We start from the raw sequence: 20,511 nt of genomic DNA on the forward strand, positions 1-20,511 counted from the left end.
ATCGCCACAGAAGCCTCACACATTGTGTGAGAAGGAAAGGAAACCACAAGTAACTATGCTGAAGGTGACCAACGACATGTTTCCTGTTGTCTGGCTCCCCTGCAGGCAGATGCAGGGAGGACCTGCCTAAAGGCCTGCAATGGCAGGTCTGACGACTTTCCATTTGTGGGTCCTGAACCCTTACCCTGCAGGCAGCCACCATCGCCATTTTACAGAGGAGACAAGAAGGTCCAAAAGGATGAGGAATACTGCCTGTGCAGCCAGAATTCCACTGGGTCTGCCTTAGTCCAAAACCTACCTTCTTTCTATCACTGCTCCTTTCCCCCCCACACACCCCCACACTGCCATGGTCATAAAAAGCCATGAGGAGACAATGTGACACTCAAAAAAATAAAATTTCAGAAACAGCCAAGGGTGAAGTACTTCCCAAAGCAAGCCTCGTAGCTTATTCCCTCTTTGCCCTTTATTCTGCACAGTGTCATTTCAGAAAAAGGGAAGGGGTGGGTGGTCCAGAACTAGGCTCTGGTCCTGCCTCTGCCAATTAACTAGTCAAGTACAACAGCTAGAGAAGAAAAAAATAAAGACACCATCTTAACATCAAGTGATGGTTGTCATAACCACTTGATTATAAGTTCTAAATGTGAGCATGGTAACTGTAGAAATCAGTTACAGGAGTGGTAATAGAGTCCCTCAGAAAGATGATCTGTATGAACAGAAGCACCCAACCTCCTTGTGCTTTGCGTGTGAGAAAAGAGATGTGTGCTGTCACTTCTGTCATGTCTGACTCTTTGCGACCCCGTGGACTGTAGCCTGCCAGGTTCCTCTGTCCATGGGATTCTTCAGGCAAGAATACTGGAGTGGGTTGCCGTGCCCTCCTCCAGGAGATCTTCCGGACCCAGGGACTGAACTGGATCTTTTACGTTTCCTGCAAGTGGGTTCTTTACTACTAGTACCACCTAGGAAGAAAATGATGGTGATGCACTATTCTGACCTAAAGCAGGTGAAAAGTGCTTAAGACTTTTCAGAGCCAGGAACCCCCCATGGAGAATTTAGTGAGAGTTATGATCTTTTCCCAGCATTACATAAGAGCACTCACCCACAGTACTCTACATACAATCTTAGGGGTATTCAAGGGCCTTCTGAAGTCCACTCAGGAGCCTGCCTAAGTTTACAGACCGTCCCATTCTAGAGTCTCTCCCAGACAGCCCGCTCAAGTCTCCTCCCTTTTCTAGATGTTCCAAATAATGATCACACGAGTGAGGTATTTCAGTGCTTTTCATTCAACACATAATTTGACTCTGACATCACAAGACATCACTGTAAAATGGTAGCAAGTATATGCAGTGCTCTCAGCCAGTGCCTGGCAGATAGTAAATGGTCAATAAATATTTGTTTAATGAATGAGTACTTAAATAAACATCCTATCACATTTTCTTAAAAGCCATACAGCTCCTTGTCAATTCTCTAACTCCAAGTCTTTCAAGCAGACTTAATTTAAAGGAGATTTTCTTCAGCCAAAATGAATTTGGTGCAATTCATCTTTAAATTAACTTGAGTATCTAAATTTTATTACTCTTGAAGAAATAAAGGCTTTTGTCAGGTCATTTCTTTGCTCAGTAGTAGCATTCTGATAAATAGGCTTATGTTAAAATAAAAAAAGGTTTGTGAATTAGAAAAACAGTAGTCAAATCTTAATTTAAAATCAATAGCCAAACAGCAAATTACACCTCTCTTAAGTTACTAGCTTTACCACTCATCCCTTTCAGAAATGAGAAACTTAAAAAATTGTGTCCTCTCTGCTCTTAGCTCTCTCCTTTCCTGGGTTTTACATAAAACAGGTTACATTATAATTCATTTGTTTTCCCACCATAAAACCTTCAACTAGCGAATGGAATAGTTTAGACTCAGATAACAATACATACACACTCAACAGTTCCCTCTGGATCTATTGTAAGTCCTTGATTTTTGCACTGGATATAAAAAATGTCTGTTCAACATAGAAAGAAGAGTAGGAAAAAAATAAAACTATATGCCAGCCTAGAATTTCTCAGAACTCCTTGGTCTTATTTATGGCAGAGATTCTCAAGAGTTTGGTCCAAGGACCTCAAGGGTGTCTCTTTGTGGGTAGATTTTAATACTTAAACCAAAACAATATATGTCAACAAACAGAATGCAAAAAATTGACAAGAACTCAGCTACCCTCTTTAAACCAGGCAATAAAGACATTTGCAAATGTGCAAAAAACAAAGACATTCATCCCACTCTAATTTTTTATTTTGGAAATTAGTTATTTTTCACTAAAAATGTTATTTAACACAATTAAGTAACTATCTGTTTAAGTAATTTAAAAATCTGTTTTATTTCTAACCCAGAGATTTTCAAAATATGTGACATACATAAACAAAAGTTCTCTGGGGTCATCAATTACTTTAAGGATATGAAGGTTCTGAGACCACAAGGTGTGAAAATCATTGCCCTAGATAGCCACTGCTCTTAACCCCTCATTGAGTGAAAAAACAAAACACCTGTATAATCAATTGACTTTATCTGCCAAGTAAAATTCAACTTCATAATTCAAACCACTTTATTAAATAGTTAAGTATTATAATATTTTAGGTGTTAATAGTACACATCATCTCATTACCCACTGAGTCTCATATTTAATTTTACATAAAGTTTGAAGAGAGTTAGTTAATTTTACATAACTGCAGCAAAATCCCACTTATATGGACAGTGAACAATTTAATTCCTCTCTACAGACTGAATTAAATGTTTAGGTTACAAAGTAATCTAGTTTCTCCATTTTATACAATCATTACCATGAGTTTTCTATAATAATTATGCAGGAAACTCAGTATATATACTTCTGAAAATGTTGAAATTATAATTAAGACTTGACAGAAGTTTGGTGTAAAAAAGGAGACATGCAAACAAAACATTAAGTAACTATGTATTTTATCATACATTGGTTTATGCAATGTATCTACCACATTTGGACTTCAAAGTTCACTGACTGCTAACTCAACATGGACTTACTAATAACCAAACTAGCTGGACTTAAAAACAATCCACAGCTGCCTGAAACTGAAGAACTATTTTGTACTTCTTTAAGGTACAACTTCCCCATCAATCAAGTTAGTTCCTCCATGTATCAGTTTACTTAGGTCTGTACTTTGGGAGAAGGTGATTTTATTCCCTAGGTCTAATTTTTTCTCCCCTCTTTTTCCTTCCTAACATTTTCCAAAGAAAACTTACAGAACAAGAATTTCAAAACCAGCTTTCTCATCCTTTCACCATTATCTATTCCCCTAATATACTCTGACACATAAAGTATACCAAGCTTGGTCCCAAAGAAAATTCTTAAAACAGTTACTATTCTACCCAGAAGGTGGAGGGAGAGGGGACCTAAACTTTTCAAACTGAAAAAAATTACATATCTTCCCCCCAGATTCATAAGAAAGTATCAGAGTGATTTAAAAGTTCAGTAGGGCTTCCCCGGTGGCTCAGAGGGTAAAGCGCCTGCCTGCAATGCGCGAGACCCGGGTTCGATCCCTGGGTCGAGAAGTTCCCCTGGAGAAGGAAATGGCAACCCACTCCAGTATTCTTGCCTGGAGAATCCCATGGATGGAAGAGCCTGGTGGGCTACAGTCCATGGGGTCGCAAAGAGTCAGACACGACTGAGCGAGCTCACTTCACTTCACTTCATCTCATTTTTAAACCATATTTAGATTGAAGATCATCAAAATACTGTCATGTTCAGAAAGTTAAAAGGAAGGAGGGAAGGGGTAAAAACTTCAGGTTATCTTAGCTGAAAAGGGGCCAGTTTCTCACTGTTTGCTCCACAACATGAGAGGTGCATTCTAGAGACAGGCAACCCCACAAGTAACTGGCAGATATGTGAACAGATCAAATAGTACATAAAGTGGGTTTCTCCATTTTATATAACCATTACCATGAGTTTTCTATAATAATTATGCAGGAAACTCAATATATACTGAGATTTAGGCTGGTGAAAAAATGAACTCAAAAAGCACAGAGCTCCGTGAACTCAATTTTCTTGGTTTTGAGAGATTACTCAAAGACTCAGTTCTTTGGACTAAAATAAAGTTCAAGTTCACACTCCAAGGACGATTATGAAAAGAAAACCAGATATAGAAACCTAGCAACTAAGATGCATTTGCAGAGGATAATGATGGTTTAGGTAGAAATAACACAACACTAACCAATTTCATATATGGATTATGACCTCTTGCCTGCAGAACTGACTTAAGAAAAAAATGAATACTCTCTTACATTAGAGGTAAACCTGGACTCGAAGTGCAATGATAAACACATTTTTAAAATGGGGCACATAAGGATCAAAGTGTATTTTCAAGTGAGTAATCTTAGCTTTGCCTCCCTCTCATCTGATAAAAAGTTTTATACAAAAGATGGGGGGTGGGGGAGAGAACAGACATACTAAAAAAAAAAAACAAAAAAACAAGTTGCTGAGAGAGATAGAGTAGAATACACGTGTCTGTGCCTATATGTACAGAAAGGCGGCTGGGGTGCACCGTGGGGGTGGGAGGAGGAACGTGTTTTTATGTGCAGCAGGCACATAAAGTCGGGGTACTTACTGTGCCTGGTTCTCTGTCTGCTCCCGAGGTTACCAAGAAACGCACAGACATGCCCGTTCAGACACAGAGGCAAGAACAGAAATAAAAAAAAGGGGGGGATAATTAGAACACAAGCCCCAAACAGTTTTAAAAATGGCTTTTATTTATATAAGTCATTGCACATTCCTAATACAGTGATTTCCTGAAAATTACAGTATTTTGTAAACATAAGATTTACAGTTTAACCATACACAAAAGCCTATTTTTTTAAAATTTCTTGACAGAATAAATTACTCTTTTTTTTTTTTTTTCAAAAAATTAGTCAAGTGCAATTTTGCCCAATATTTAATGCATACTAGAATTAAAGCCTATGAAACTAAGTAGTAACAGATGCAATTATCAAACCTTTCATTTGAACACATTCACTTTCAAATTTAACTTCTTATTTCGCCCCATTTAACAACATTACTTTCTTTGAAAATTACCCAATTAAGCAGTTAACAGTTTTCCATAATATGGTACAGGCCACTGGCATTAACGAGGCAGTTGCCAAGATGTCAAGATGCCTGCCATCTAAAGAGATGGAGAAATCTACAGATGCCCACGTTAAACCCTGAAAACCTCCAGGGTGAACTGTGTTTCAGTGGCCAAGCTTTGCGACAGACAGTTCCTCTTAGCTCATTGTTTGCACTCTGTATGGGTTGGGGCTTTCTTTAGCGGTGCACAAACTTTGCAGCACTGTAAGAGTGTTAGGACAAGGTCCTAATCTGGCTTGCCCGGCCTCTCACCTCTGTGGTGCTCTGCATCATGGTGCTTCTTGTCATCTTTAATTGCCAAGTGAGACTGGCCACTCAGAGCACTAGACAGCGCCAGGAGGCCGGCACTGCCACCGAGGGGCGGGATTCCAGGAGGCTGAAGTCCCGAAGGGTGAGGGGTGAGGGGCACTGGAGGTCCGTGGCCGTGAGAAAGATGCTGAGCTTGCAACTGCTGCTGCTGTTGGAGGTGGTGGTTGAGAGGAAGAGGGAGAGAGAAACAAAGAGTGGTGGTGGCGGCGGTGGTGGTGGCATCCGGGTAGAAACCAGACATGACATGAGAGGATGGAGGAGACAGATCAGGAGGTTACACACACACACAGCAAAGAGAGAGAGAGAGAGGGAGGAAAGGGAAAAAAAAAAATGTGGTTAGTACGTTCAGTCCATCAAAAGCCTGCATCTGCTTAGTTACCTGATATCATATAATCTTCCCAAAACATAATCTTCAGACTAACATTGTCACTTTCTGGCCTAACTCACACCCTGAGAGCATAGCTGTGCAAGCTTGGATAGGTAAGTAAGCCCTCACATATTAGTCCCATCTCTAGGCAGCTCCAGGGTTGAAATCCAGTGCTGTCACTGAATCTAAGATGCCACAGATTTTGGGTTCATTCTGATTTCAGAAAGGTTACAACAGGGGAGGCACAGATATACATCCTACAATATAGTACCTATATTCTCAACGAGTCACAGGTTACTAGGCGATTCCATTCTACCCCAGCATTCTTGTGTTAACCTAACACAATGGTAGGATGAGACAAAACCAAATATTAACATACCCAGAAAGAAGGAAGAACTAGCATCTCTTATGCACTGGTGTGCCCTTACTTCATCAAGGTTTATCTTCATCTTAAGTCAGTTCTACTTCATCAAACCCTCACAGAAATGAGGAAGTACTGATATTCCCATTTCACAGGGGGCCAGGTTCAAGGCACTGAGTTTCTCCCACCAGGTGGGAGGGGAGTGAAGTCAACATAGGAAGGGCCGTCATGGTACTACCACACACAGAGGAGGCCTCAGGGAGACATGTATGTGACAACTCAAAGAAACCACAGAGGCAGAACTTTGATTATCCCTTCCTTTCTCCTGAGCTTCATGCCCCAAACCAGCCCCTCTCCATGTCACAGAGGAAGACACCGGGATACAGTGAGGCTAAGAAGCCTGCTGAGGAAAACACTCTTGATGACCAAGTCCCTCGTTCCTAAATGCCTTCACCTCTATCGCTTAACCCATTCCAGAAGTTATAAATCGGTTCATATTAAAAAGTACCATTGCTCTCATATATTATATTTAAGACACACTACAGGAAATGAAAAAGTATCCCAGAAATGGCCCCTCCACCATAAATCTGGCTGCATTTCAGCTGTCCAACATAAAACTCATTTTTGATGAGATAGTAAAAACGATTAAAGCTCAATTTCTAAGGTGTAATGTTAGGAAATTCTTAAGATTCTGATTTGTGCTCACTTCCCTGGGACTCAATTACTAGTTTTATTTATTACCCCCTTGCGTGTACTGAATATATTAGATCTTTATGCCAGATCTTCAGTAATTTCCACCCCAACTACTGATATTTGATTGAATACTAAACAGGTTTCCAGCCCTCAAGAGCAAGCGGCAGCTAAAAGGCAGAAATCAGTGTCTACAGTTATCTTACAGTGAATTTTCAACCACTCCTAGTATCTTTTTAAAAATCTTTAGAAGCCAACCTCTTTAAACTTCCATTCCTTCCAAAGAGAGCACAGTTCTAATGAGAAGGAAATTGGAAAAGGGAGCGAGGTCACAGAGAGCAACATTAATAGCATTCTTGGAAAGTATTTATAAACTACTCATTCACCATTTGAGATCATAATAACAATTTCTTTATGCATAAAATCACCTTCCTGTCATCCCAAAGACACTAATTCCTGCTCTGTCACCTTTTAAGAGCTCAGCAATAGCAGGACATAAAACTGAAGAAGCTGGCAGAGGCATCACGGTCCACTAGGCATGCTCATTAGCACTTAATTAGGAACTAGACACCTGCCATAAGAAATGTGCTCAGAGAAGGATGAGGAACAGGTCTGCCCTACCAGCGATTACTATCATTACTCGGAGAGTGAGAGCTATGTCCGGCTGCTGCGGGGGGAAGGCAGTGATGCATACAGAAGTGGGTGCAGTGGGGTAATTAAAAGCAGCACTGATTAAAAGAAGATGAGCGAGGCTAAGCAGAGGGGAAGGACTTTAACTACAGGGTGGAGGATACAACCCTATCACCCTTCCCTGCACCCCGTCCCTCCCAGTTACCCCCCTAAAATTCCCCCCTAAATGGAGTTACCAAAAAATGACTCCAGACGTGGGATTTTATGTCAGAGTTAAGGCAGTCTCAGGTGACATTTGAAGACGCTAGAAGGAAGGGAATTTTCTGCCAAAGCCAAGTTGGTTTTTAGAAAGATGAACTGGAAAGCATTCTCATTACTAAAAAGAAGACTAAGCTTACAAAATAAAGGGGCTTTGCCTTAGCTGTGAAGCAGACCTGAAAGGTTAAACCCAACATTTAGGCAAATGGCTCTCAACAGAACTCTCCAACAGCTTACACTGGCCATAGGTAACCCCCACCTCTATCCTGCTCGAGAGTTTCAGGCCCATGAAGACAGTCTATTATTAGAGGCAATGAGGTTCTTCCATCCTGAGCTTGGCCATCTTGAAAGTGCCTTCTTCCACCTTTTTTAAAAAAGCATAACTCTCTCACAAAATGAAAGGAATACTTAAGTAGATAGCAACAGGATGAATCACAGCTACTGAAGATGCTGCAGACCCAGGAAACATGAACACTGCTGCCTCACATTCTACTTCTTTATCCTGCCATGCAGAGCTCCTAGATCATAATTCCAGCTTCCTTATCTGGCCTCAGCTTAGAACATACCAGAGGGAGGGAGGGTGGGAATCATGGCTCCCATTTCACAGATGAAAGAGTGGCTTGCCATAGGTTCTCAGCCAGAATGATGATTGAAAACCTTTCATTCCCTTCAACAGCATCTCTCCTGTGACCCCAGCAGCCCAGGCATGTTCATAAGGAGTCAGTGACAGACCCAGAGTTCCCAAGCAGCCTAAGGAAGAAGACAAGCTCTTTCTCCACTGATGACTTCACATTTCTCCCTTCCCAGGTAAGGAGATACTCCTGAGGGCACGCAACACTGTACACCCAGAGACAATCCACTTCACTGTCAGATGTTTACTGGGAAATAAAATGATCTCCACAATGCAGCCTCGGCAGCAGTGACAGATGGGAATTTGTTCTGAGATTTACAACTCACAAGTGCCATCTCTCCAGTCTCCACTTCCCAACACCCTACATATGAGAAATGAAAACATCTTTCACTCTAGCTCTCTTCCAAGGAAGTTGATAAGGAAGAATCAAGCTGAAACAGAGATAGTCTGGCTTCTCTCAGAAGACGCTTAATAAATAAGAAGTGTTGTAAGATAAAATATTCATGGAAATGAATAGAGGGCCCACATCCAGGAGATTAAAACAGCTGACTCTAAAAGAGCAGCTGACCTGTCCCATGTGTTCTTGAAAGAACATGTTGTTTTGTGTCCCCCCCGCCCCCAGTTTACCTGAGACAGCCTAATACCCATCACCTTTACGAAAAGAAAAAAAACATGAATGCTACTCAAAAATACGTGTTAGAACAAAAGACACTACTATACAGCCAGCAACACCTCAAAACACCCAATGGCTCTGCCAATTAAGGGAATTTACATGCATCAGTCCTCCATAGACCCAAACCTGCCCAAATCATTGGGGAAACTAAAATGTTTCTCAACATGACAGCAAGGCTGGAAAAATTCAACCTTCTACCCATTCATTAGCTTGCACTAATTAGTAAACTTTTTTTTTAAGTGATTGGCTATAGATTTATAACCACAGAACACACAAGCAAAACAGTTTACAAAGCTATCAGAAAAGGCATTTTTGATGAACAGTGGTGGCTGAGGCAATATGTATCAATCTAAACAGGTGGTTCTCAAACAAAGCAATTTTGACACCCTTTTCCCCCACCCCAGGGACATTTGGCAACATCTAGAGACATTTATGGTTGTCACAGCTGGGAGGGAGAGAGGAGGAGAAGTGCTACTGGCATCCAGTAGGTAGAGGCTGGGGATGCTGTTCAACGCCGTACAATGCACAGAACAGCCCTCATCACAGAGAATTCACAAGCCTAAAATGTCAGTAACACTGAAACACAGAAATTCTGGTCTAGATCTAAGCTAGAATTCTGTACCATTATGTTAGAATCCATGTTCTTATATGCCAAAGGATTTGCCAAATTGTTTAAAACCCAAAAGTACTTTTCAGCATTCAACTCTTCACTGTCCTTTCTCCATCAAGTACCTTGTCACGACCCCCCAAAATGGGCAGCTGCTTATGCTGACTCCAGTAACAATTTAAAACAAACAGAAACTTCACATTTTACAAAACAATTTGGAGAAAGAGCTACACTGGGAACTTTTATGGACTGTTCTGGTGCCGCAGAGATGATTAGGGAAAGGTTTAGTTTGGGGCATGAGGAGATAAATGCACTCATTCTTACCCAAACAATTTGAATAGGCTGGGAATGAGATGAAGAAAACAAACACCAAACCCTGAGTTAATGATACTGAAAACCCACAAGGAATAAAATAACCTCATCCATGTCAAACAACAGCCATGCATTTAGAATTTTAATTCACATTTTACCTAGTGCAGCCCAGGTCAATTATGTTGCTATAATGAAACTGACTTTGCTGTTTACATTCAGAGCTTTAATGTAATAGTGAGGTGGTTTTTACATTTTTGTTTCTAAAACAGGTATAGCACAAGATTTATCACCACAAAGCTGCCTATACAAGTAGAAAGGAAACCAGAAAAATGAAGACCAATATCCTCATCCCCACTAGATGTTAGTAAGTTTCTCATCACCAACCACTGAATCAATTTGAATTTCTGAAATTTAACCCACTTTACAACCTTTGGGAAAACTGTCACACAGACCACAAACTGAACCCAAACAGAACTAAAACGATGCCCCAAAACAGCATCTCCAATGCTAAAAGTGTGACAGTAAGTGGCATTTATAGCACTTTGTATTTAAACACTTTTAAAGGTGGGGAAGGGGGGAGTGAAAAGTAGCATTTATTGACAGTTTTCTCCAAATCACTCTTCCTTGATTTTCTGCTATTACTCTGTTCTTTAAAACGCTCAGTTCTTATCTTGGGAGAGTGCATAAAAAGAAAATTGGTATGCTACGATAAATAAGTGGGAGAAGTGGGGAAGAGCTGTGTGGCAGCAGAAACATCAAGGACACTACTCTGGGAGTTCTCTGAAAACCTCCCATTATGTGGATGGCCTCTCGTGTGAAGAGGGGCAGGGATGATAAACAGGCAGGAACTGCTTGCTGGGGCCAAGAATTCACAAGCCACTTGAAGACAATAAAAAGTAAGTAAATAAATAAATCCACTGAAAGGCCCCAATTTGATGCAGGAGCACACAGAAACAAAACTGCTGACTTACATGTAGGCAGGCGCCCAGAAGGCCTAAAATTCTGAAAAGGATGGAAACTCTTCTTTTCTGTTTCTGTTTTTCGGCTAACCTGCACAGGCCAACCTGTTCTGCATCATCACCCTGACTTACTCATTCTACCTGCTCTGGGTGCCTGTTTCCATCATGACTTAAAGACCTAAACTAGAGTGAGTTTTTACAAGTCATGTGCACTTAAGTAGATCCACTTCTAAAACCAGATAATTTTCAATATAAAGATGCTCACCATAACCAGCCATCAGAGAAATATAAATCAAAACCACAAATCAGACAGCATGTCACACCCACTAGGAGGACTAGAATCAAACAATGGACAATAACAAGTGTTGGAGAAGCAGCAGAGAAACTGGAATTCTCACCCACTGCTAGGGGGGAATGTAAAATCGTACAGCCACTGGGTTGTTTAAAAAGTTAGATGGAATTACCATATGACCCAGAGACTCCATTCCTAGATATAAATACCAGATAAAAGAAAACATGTCCACAGAAAAATTTTTATACAAATGTTTCAGTTCAGTCTCTCAGTCATGTCTGACTCTTTGCGACCCCATGGACTGCAGCACGCTAGCCCTCCCTGTCATCACCAGCTCCCAGAATTTACTCAAACTAATGTCCATTGAATCAGTGATGCCATCCAACCATCTCATCCTCATACAAATATGTACAGCAGCATTATTTATAATAGCCAAAAAGAAACAATTAAATGACCAGCAAGTGACTGAACAGATAAACAAATGCAGTATACTGACGTAATAGAATATTTTTCATCAAAAAAAGGACTCAAAAACCTTGAAAACATTATGCCAAGTGAAATAAGCCAGACACAAAGGAACGTATTATGTGATTCCATTTACAGGAAATATTTAGAACAGAAAAATCCATAAGAGATAGAAAGATTAAGCATTGCCAGGGAGTTGAAGGGATGGAGAAGGGGGTCTTGACTGCTAATGAATATGGGTTTATTTTTGGAGTGATGAAAATGTTCAAGAATTACATATTAGTGATAGTTATACATGTTTGTAAATATATTAAAAACACTGTGCTTTTAAAAGGGTGAGTGAGGGACTTCCCTGGCAATCTAGTGGTTAAGACTTTGCCTTCCAATGCAGGGGGGTGCAGGTTCAAACCCTAGTTGGGGAGCTGAAAGTCCACATGTGTCACAGCCAGAAAACCAAAGAAACATAAAATAGAATCAATATTGTGAAAAATTCCGTAGAGACTTTAAAAATGGTCCACATTTTAAAAAACTCTTAAAAAAAAAAAGCAGGGTGAATGATACGGTACATAAATCACCCATCAATTAAAAAAACCTGCATAGATCTAATAATTAAAATGAGATGCTCTACTTTCTATTCTGAAGAGTTCTTCCCCTGAAAAGAGGGAAAATATTATAATGCCTTCTAATAAATCCAAATAAAAATCATATGAAAATATATGGGGACATGAACAAGTAAACAACGCTTCAGCAAGTTTCCTAATAAATTAAAAGCACACTACCTATTCAGAGGAACTCAGACACTGAAACCAAGCCCTGCATTTGTTAGAGATACCTAGCTGTACTCTCAGTTAAAAAAAAAAAAAAAAAAGTCAGATGCAGAGAAGACTTCTTGGCTGTATTGCTCCATCCCTTTGGAAAATTAATAAACGGGCTGAACTATTGGAATTTAAGTGGCAGGTAAGTCACAAAATAGAAGCTGGTAGAACTGGAAGATCCATGTTTGTTGTCATTTTAGTTACTTCCTGTGGTAGCAGGCTATGCATTATTCTCCTAGGGTGATTTTGTTTTATAAAGAAACTTACAGCTGGGTTACTGATGGGCTTTCCAGGGATTAACTGCATACTCATAAGAATAAGAGGCTAACCTCATCCTCTTAAACTTCACACACTACAATCCTATAGATGGCTGACAGCTACAGCCGGAGGAGAAAAATAATCCAACATTTTTGCTAATCCTTAAACCAATCATCTCATGCAACAATGGGGAGTCCTTTAGGTCTACAACTCAATCTCTTCAGGACAGAAAGGCTCCTTCTGACACATCAGAAGTCTGTATTCACAGCCATCACCTACACAAACACACATAGTCAGATACCACAAACCACCCTAGGCTTCTTTTATTACATACTAAGTTGTTTTAAAGTATAGAGAATTATAAATTTGCCTATGAAACAAGAATACACACACCTGACCAAAACTGGAGCCCCAAACCAGAGCCCCACAGACCTTGACAGAAGTTATATTTGGGGAAAGTAAGTTAGATCACATCCAAATAAATGAGAAAGGATAAACAAGGTTGCTTATATTAACTCCAAATTTCCTTGAGTTCCTGACCTTCATATACTGCTATGGAAAATTGTTTACATTTTCTTATGTCCAACAATCAGCATGGAGGCAGCTATCAGAAATCTGGCATTTTGTGGTAGGGGAATTGGTCATCTGGGCATCTCTTCTAATTCTGCCCTCCTTCTAATTCCATCTCAAGGATCCCTGCCACTTCTCAGTGCCAACAAAAGAACTGGTCCCTCATGCTTTATGCTGAGTAAGGAAGCCAAAAGTGCCTGATCCTCACACGTTTGCTTCTCAAACTTCTCTCCATCTGTTCCCCAAAGTTAACTTTTCCCTCGGTTCTGAATTTTAAGTTTGTTCACCAAAAGTTAAATGGCAATGCTTCTACACTGCTGTGTCCTTATTAAAACTCATTCAAGCACACGACTTAATGGCAGAAGCACAGCATCTGGCTGGGTCTAATCTCAAATAACAATATCCACGTAACCACCAGAAAAGACAAAAGAGGAGGTGACCCACTGCCTGCAGTAATCACCCCTTGAAGAAGCTTGGTCAACTGGACCCAGAGATGTGCTACAGGCACCGAGAGAAACCAGGCAGGCAAAACTGCAGTTCAGGGCAGTCAGTTCACCCACATGTCAGGCAAAGGCTGCTGGTCAGTCTTACCCTCTACAAAAGCCATACAAGGTAAATGGCATTGTCCACCTGAAGATGGATGCTGATGGAGCTAAACTGGCTGTACGAGGTCACAAAGCATAATAGTGCCAAGTGTCCCAAAAAAGTCCAGCCTTATCCTAGGACCAGGTAACATGGGTACCAACACGGGCACCATGTTATCCAAGATTCAGTTCAGTTCAGTTGCTCAGTCATGTCCGACTCTTTGTGACTCCATGAACCGCAGCATGCCAGGCCTCCCTGTCCATCACCAACTCCCCGAGTCCACCCAAACCCAGGTCCACTGAGTCAGTGATGCCATCCAACCATCTCATCCTCTGTTGCCCCCTTCTCCTCCTGCCCTCAATCTTTCCCAGCATCAGGGTCTTTTCCAAAGAGTCAGCTCTTCACATCAGGTGGCCAAAGTATTGGAGTTTTAGCTTCAACATCAGTCCTTCCAATGAACACCCAGCACTGATCTCCTTTAGGATGGACTGGTTGGATCTCCTTGCAGTCCAAAGGACTCTCAAGAGTCTTCTCTAACACCACAGTTCAAAAGCATCAATTCTTCAGCGCTCAGCTTTCTCCACAGTCCAACTCTCACATCCATACATGGCCACTGGAAAAACCATAGCCTTGACTAGATGGACCTTTGTTGACAAAGTAATGTCTCTGCTTATTAATATGCTGTCTACGTTGGTCGTAACTTTCCTTCTAAGGAGTAAGCGTCTTTTAGTTTCATGGCTGCAGTCACCATCTGCAGTGATTTTGGAGCCCCAAAAAATAAAGTCTGTCACTGTTTCCACTGTCTCCCCCATCTTTTGCCATTAAGTGATGGGACCAGATGCCATGATCTTAGTTTTCTGAATGTTGAGCTTTAAGCCAACTTTTCCAATCTCCTCTTTCACTTTTATCCAGATGCTCTTTAGTTCTTCTTCACTTTCTGCCGTAAGAGTGGTGTCATCTGCATATCTGAGGTTATTGATATTTCTCCCGGCAATCTTGATTCCAGCTTGTAATTCCTCCAGCCCAGCATTTCTCATGATGTACTCTGCATTTAAGTTAAATATGCAGGGTGAAAATATACAGCCTTGATGTACTCCTTTTCCTATTGGAACCAGTCTGTTGTTTCATGTCCAGTTCTAACTGTTGCTTCCTGATCTGCATACAGGTTTCTCAAGAGGCAGGTCAGGTGGTCTGGTATCCCCATCTCCTTCAGAATTTTCCATAGTTTATTGTGATCCACACAGTCAAAGGCTTTGGCATAGTCAATGAAGCAGAAATAGATGTTTTTCTGGAACTCTCTTGCTTTTTCGACGATCCAGCAGATGTTGGCAATTTGATCTCTGGTTCCCCTGCCTTTTCTAAAACTAGCAAGAACATCTGGAAGTTCACAGTTCACATATTGCTGAAGCTTGGCTTGGAAAATTTTGAGCAGTACTTTACTAGTATATGCGGAGAAGGCAATGGCACCCCACTCCAGTACTCTTGCCTGGAAAATCCCATGGACGGAGGAGCCTGGTAGGCTGCAGTCCATGGGGTCGCTAGGAGTCAGACACGACTGAGCGACTTCACTTTCACTTTTCACTTGCATGCACTGGAGAAGGATTAATGGCAACCCACTCCAGTGTTCTTGCCTGGAGAATCCCAGGGTTGGGGGAGCCTGGCGGGCTGCCGTCTATGGGGTCACACAGAGTCGGACACGACTGAAGTGACTTACCTTACCTTACTAGTATATGAGATGAGTGCAATTGTGCAGTAGTTTGAGCATTCTTTGGCACTGCCTTTCTTAGGGATTAGAATGAAAACGGACCTTTTCCAGTCCTGTGGCCACTGCTGAATTTTCCAAATGTGCTTGCATATTGAGTGCAGCACTTTCACAGCATCATCTGTTGGGATTTGAAATAGCTCAACTGGAATTCCATCACCTCCACTAACTTTGTTCATAGTGATGCTTCCTAAGGCCCACTTGACTTCACATTCTAGGATGTCTGGCTTTAGGTGAGTGTGAGTGATTGCATCATCATGATTATCTGGGTCATGAAGATCTTTTTTGTACAGTCTGTGTATTCTTGCCACTTCTTAATATCTTCTGCTTGTTAGGTCCATACCATTTCTGTCCTTATTGAGCCCATCTTGGAGGAGCCCGGTAGGCTACAGGTCCACAGGGTCGCAAAGAGCTGGACACGACTAAGCGACTTCACTTTTGCATGAAATGTTCCCTTGGTATCTCTAATTTTCTTGAAGAGATCTCTATTTTCTTTATTCTATTTCTTTGTGTTGTTCACTGAGGAAGGCCTTCTTATCTCTCCTTGCTATTCTTTGGAACTCTGTATTCAAATGGATCTATCTTTCCTTTTCTCCTTTGCTTTTTGCTTCTCTTCTTTTCACAGCTATTTGTAAGGCCTCCTCAGACAGCCATTTTGCTTTTTTGCATTTCTTTTTCTTGGGGATGGTCTTGATTCCTGTCTCCTGTACAATGTCACGAACCTCCGTCCATAGTTCATCAGGTACTCCACCTATCAGATCTAGTCCCTTAAATCTATTTCTCACTTCCACTGTATAATCATAAGGGATTTGATTTAGATCATATCTGAACGGTCTAGTGGTCTTCCTGACTTTCTTCAATTTAAGTCTGAATTTGGCAATAAAGAGTTCATGCTCTGAGCCACAGTCAGCTCCCAGTCGTGTTTTTGCTGATCGTATAGGACTTCTCTGTCTTTGGCTGCAAAGAATATAATCAACCTGATTTTGGTGTTGACCATCTGGTGATGTCCATGTGTAGAGTCTTCTCTTGTGTTGTTGGAACAGGATGTTTGCTATGACCAGTACGTTATCTTGGCAGAACTCTATTAGCCTTTGCCCTTCTTCATTCTGTACTCCAAGGCCAAATTTGCCCATTACTCTAGGTGTTCTTGACTTCCTACTTTTGCATTCCAGTCCCCTATAATGAAAATGACATCTTTTCGGGGTGTTAGTTCTAGAACATGATGTAAATGGCCTTTTTGAGCATAAATGAAACACTGAGAAGTTAGGCAGCAGGTATTTTGTTAGAAATAGGTAAACTATGCAATTGTTTTCTTTAAAAAAGAAATTGCCCTCTGCTAATTATCCTTTCACTTTTTAATCAAAAAGTAACCATGTTTCTTCAGGGAGTGGGAAATCTTGACTGACAAGAAGACAAGGGGACTTTCTATGGTGGTGGGGACAATCTGTACCCTGAGAGAGAGTGTGGCCCAAAGGGTGTGTGCCTGTGCCAGGGGTCAGTCTGGACACTGTGCATTTCACGTGTAAATTACACATCAAATTTTAAAAATCCATGTGTGTACAGGTATGTACATAGCCATATCTATATTTGTATGACATATTAATTTTATATGATATAAAACCAATTATATGTGATATAATAAATCCAGTTAAAAGACAACACTAATTATTTGTAATCCTAATCTCAGTTTAGAATCAATTACTTAGTGTCAGAGCAGGTAAAGGAGAGTTCTAAGTTTCCAACTACCCAAATACTACAATGGGGAGTAATGAACTTAAAGAGGTCTTTGGTCAATTTTCTTTTCCTTCAGGTAGCCATTAGCTATTCCACAAATAAAATGTTACATTAAGTCAATAAACTATTTCATTTTGAGCATTTTTAATAGCATTCCAAATTTTAAAAAAATATTTGAGGAATGCTGATTAAATTGTGTTGTTTATCCCAATGTTTGGGGGGGGTGGGAATCAAGGTTCAAGTAAGTTCCCTTCCCACAATGAACTTGTTTTCTAAAATACAAGTCAGCTTGTGTCAAAGTGAATAAACCCTGTGCCTATTAGGATTTCTGCATTATTACTTTTTATTGTTACAAGAACATATGTTTAATAGCAAGAGAGCTTAAAAAAAATTCAAAATCTAGGGTTGCAGTTATTATTCTGACAATTATAAAATTTACCATCAAAGTTATTTTTAAAAAGTATAACCAAAAATATCTCAAATATCTAAGAAGTTTATCTTTCTTAAATACCAGTAATCTATGTAAGTTGAAGGTAGGTGCTGCAGTGGAAAAGATTTAAAATTCAGTATTTCCCATCAGATATGAGAACTAAGTGTTTTATGCCAGTGCAAAACAGGTATCATTAATTCACTTCACAAAAATGGAAAAAAAAATAATAGAACCTCTCTCTTCCTACTAAAAGAGCATCCACAGTCCCAGGACACAGCTAATCTCACTTAGAAGCCTGGTGTCCTTAGGAAGATATAACTTTTTCCAGGTTTGCTAAAGAGAAATCTTTAGCCCTGTTAAGCAAGCAGTAAGTTCCTTGATTGTACCTTAAAGGGGATGAGAAATTTTCGGTTCATCTGCATTTTAAAGGGTACTCTTTCATGATCTTTCACACTTGTAATAGATGTCTAAACCGTTAAATTACTATTTCTTTTCTTAGCCTGAAAGTCGATGCAGACGAAGACCGTGGCCTCTCCCATTGTTCTTTACCCTAAGTCGGTCCCTGAACAATACTGACAGCTGCTATCAAACCAGGCTGCATTTACTCTGCGCGCAGCTGCTGCTTGTAGGAACAGACAGCCTCCCAGAGCCTCCTCCCCTCTGGGGAGAAAGGTTGACACACTGCATGTTCAATGAAGGGGTGCAAAGGTCCACTGAATTGTCAACCCAATTTTATGCTACTTCGATTTTCCAGGACGCACACAATTCCTTTCAAGCAAAAATCAAGCATATGCCAGAGCATGAAACTTATGGTGCAGGATAATTATTGATCACTACAAACTTTAAAAGAGCCTGCCGACATAAATTAATATACTGATCCAAACATTACAATTATAAAAGCCGCACATGCCAATATGCTGAAGACTCACAATTGGCGTTAAGTCTTGTGCTGGGCCCAATTCACTGATTTGGGTTATTGTTGCTAGCTATCAGAGCTAATCTGCCTTTATAATCTCAACAACATGTTTCCTGGACTAAAGCCACTCATAAAATTAGCGATTCATCTGCCCTTGCAAAACAACCTGTTATTTTTATTTTCTGATTCAACGTGAAATGAGTATTACCTATAAACATGTGGTTAACACAATTTCCTCCTTTCTAATGGGTACAATTGGGCAGTGGCTTTGAGGACATAAAGAGTACAAAGTTTTACCATCAAGAAATGATATGTAAAAATTTAGAGCCTATCAGAAAACAAACATGTTCCACAAAGTTGAACTGGGTACTTGAGAACTGCTTTGCATATGTTTTCCTTTAATCAAAACAGGCTTTTCCATCCTCATTCATTTGGGTTAAAAAATTCTGCGCTAGAGCTACAAGTACAATTTGCTATTAGTCTTTGCTAATCAAACACAGTACATGCAAAAGTACCAGTGAATATTTGATTTGATCTCTGAAATAAAGCAATTCATTACACAAGAAAAGGGTACAGAAGGCAGCAGACAAATGCAGATGTAATTGTGTTTTTTGTTGAATGTGATTAGAGAGCCCACTAAGTAACAGTCAAAAATGTGATACGAAGGGGGAGAGATGCAGAGCCTGGATCTGGGGTGAAGGGGAGGAGGGAGAATTGTTTATGCAGAGCTAAGCTGTCAAGTGTAATAAAGCAGCTTGAATAAAATTTAAGCTGAAAATCCACTGAAGCTCCCCATTTCAGGGAGGAAAAAGCTATTAAAAGGAAATGAAGGTCACCCTCCCAGTTTATTTCACCTAATTGACTGCCAATAGCTTACCACAGGCAACCCGACTGCAGATCTGCAATTGAGAAACTGATGAAAGGAGAGTTTTCAAGCTGAGGCTCATTCTTTAATCCTCCTTGGCTCTTATGTTTTTCTCCATCTCCAGTTGGGATGTAATTTTAAACCCTGATGGATTAACTGGTTCCATTGTCTGTGGCCGTCACTGCACTATGGCACTCTTAATCCGTAGAGCAGCATGTCTAATTATCATTACAAAGTGTCTGAGGGAACTATAAAGACCAGCAGGGCATCTTCTCACAAGCAATTAACATAAATTGATAAATGAGTGATTTGAATCCGCTCAAGGCACTCACGTATGAATAAAATCAGAAAGGACGGTCCCTTGTTTCAGCTACTTCTCTCGCTTAGTCTGGAAGGGCAGAAAACATGAGAACCGTCCTGGATCCTGCAGTTGAGGGGAAGGAAGGGGGCGTGGTCAGGGGGTGGGGAATGAACTCATGCAGGAGATGACCCCACGGTTCACCGGGCTCATTAACGCAGAGCAAATGACTTGTGATTGACAACCAGTTGCCAGCAAGGAGCACTAACTGAACTCAACCCAGAAGAGCAGAAACCTCGTGAAAGGCTAGAGGGCACCAGGGCAGACAATTATCACTTCTTCAACGGCAAGAGGGCTTTCTTTTCGTTGGGGTGCCACTTAAAACTTCATGAAAGAGCCACAAGAAAATCAAAACAGTTATACATAGGTTCTAATACCCTGGGAAAGCAAAAGGCAAAAGAAGCAAAAGATAACAAAATGAAATAATTCCAAGTGATGTCTTGACCCCAATTGGGATCTAAAGTTATATGACAGAAGTAAGGAAAGTAGGTATTTAAAACCTTTACCTAAAGTTTTAACCTAAGGGAGGGGGA

At 40.6% G+C, this 20,511-nt stretch overlaps 1 protein-coding gene across 1 annotated transcript in view; it reads right to left on the reverse strand.

Annotated features, from left to right (window-relative positions):
- Window positions 1–4,734: 4,734 nt before the first annotated feature.
- Window positions 4,735–20,511, reverse strand: part of TLE1 (transducin-like enhancer of split 1 (E(sp1) homolog, Drosophila)) — a 46,833-nt gene continuing 31,056 nt past the window's right edge. Inside the window, 1 exon segment of the mRNA NM_001098020.2 lies at window positions 4,735–5,588. Within this exon segment, the coding sequence (NP_001091489.1) occupies window positions 5,358–5,588 (231 nt within the window). The 3' untranslated portion in view covers window positions 4,735–5,357.

Source organism: Bos taurus, chromosome 8 (assembly GCF_002263795.3).
Source record: "Bos taurus isolate L1 Dominette 01449 registration number 42190680 breed Hereford chromosome 8, ARS-UCD2.0, whole genome shotgun sequence".
NCBI lineage: Eukaryota > Metazoa > Chordata > Mammalia > Artiodactyla > Bovidae > Bos > Bos taurus.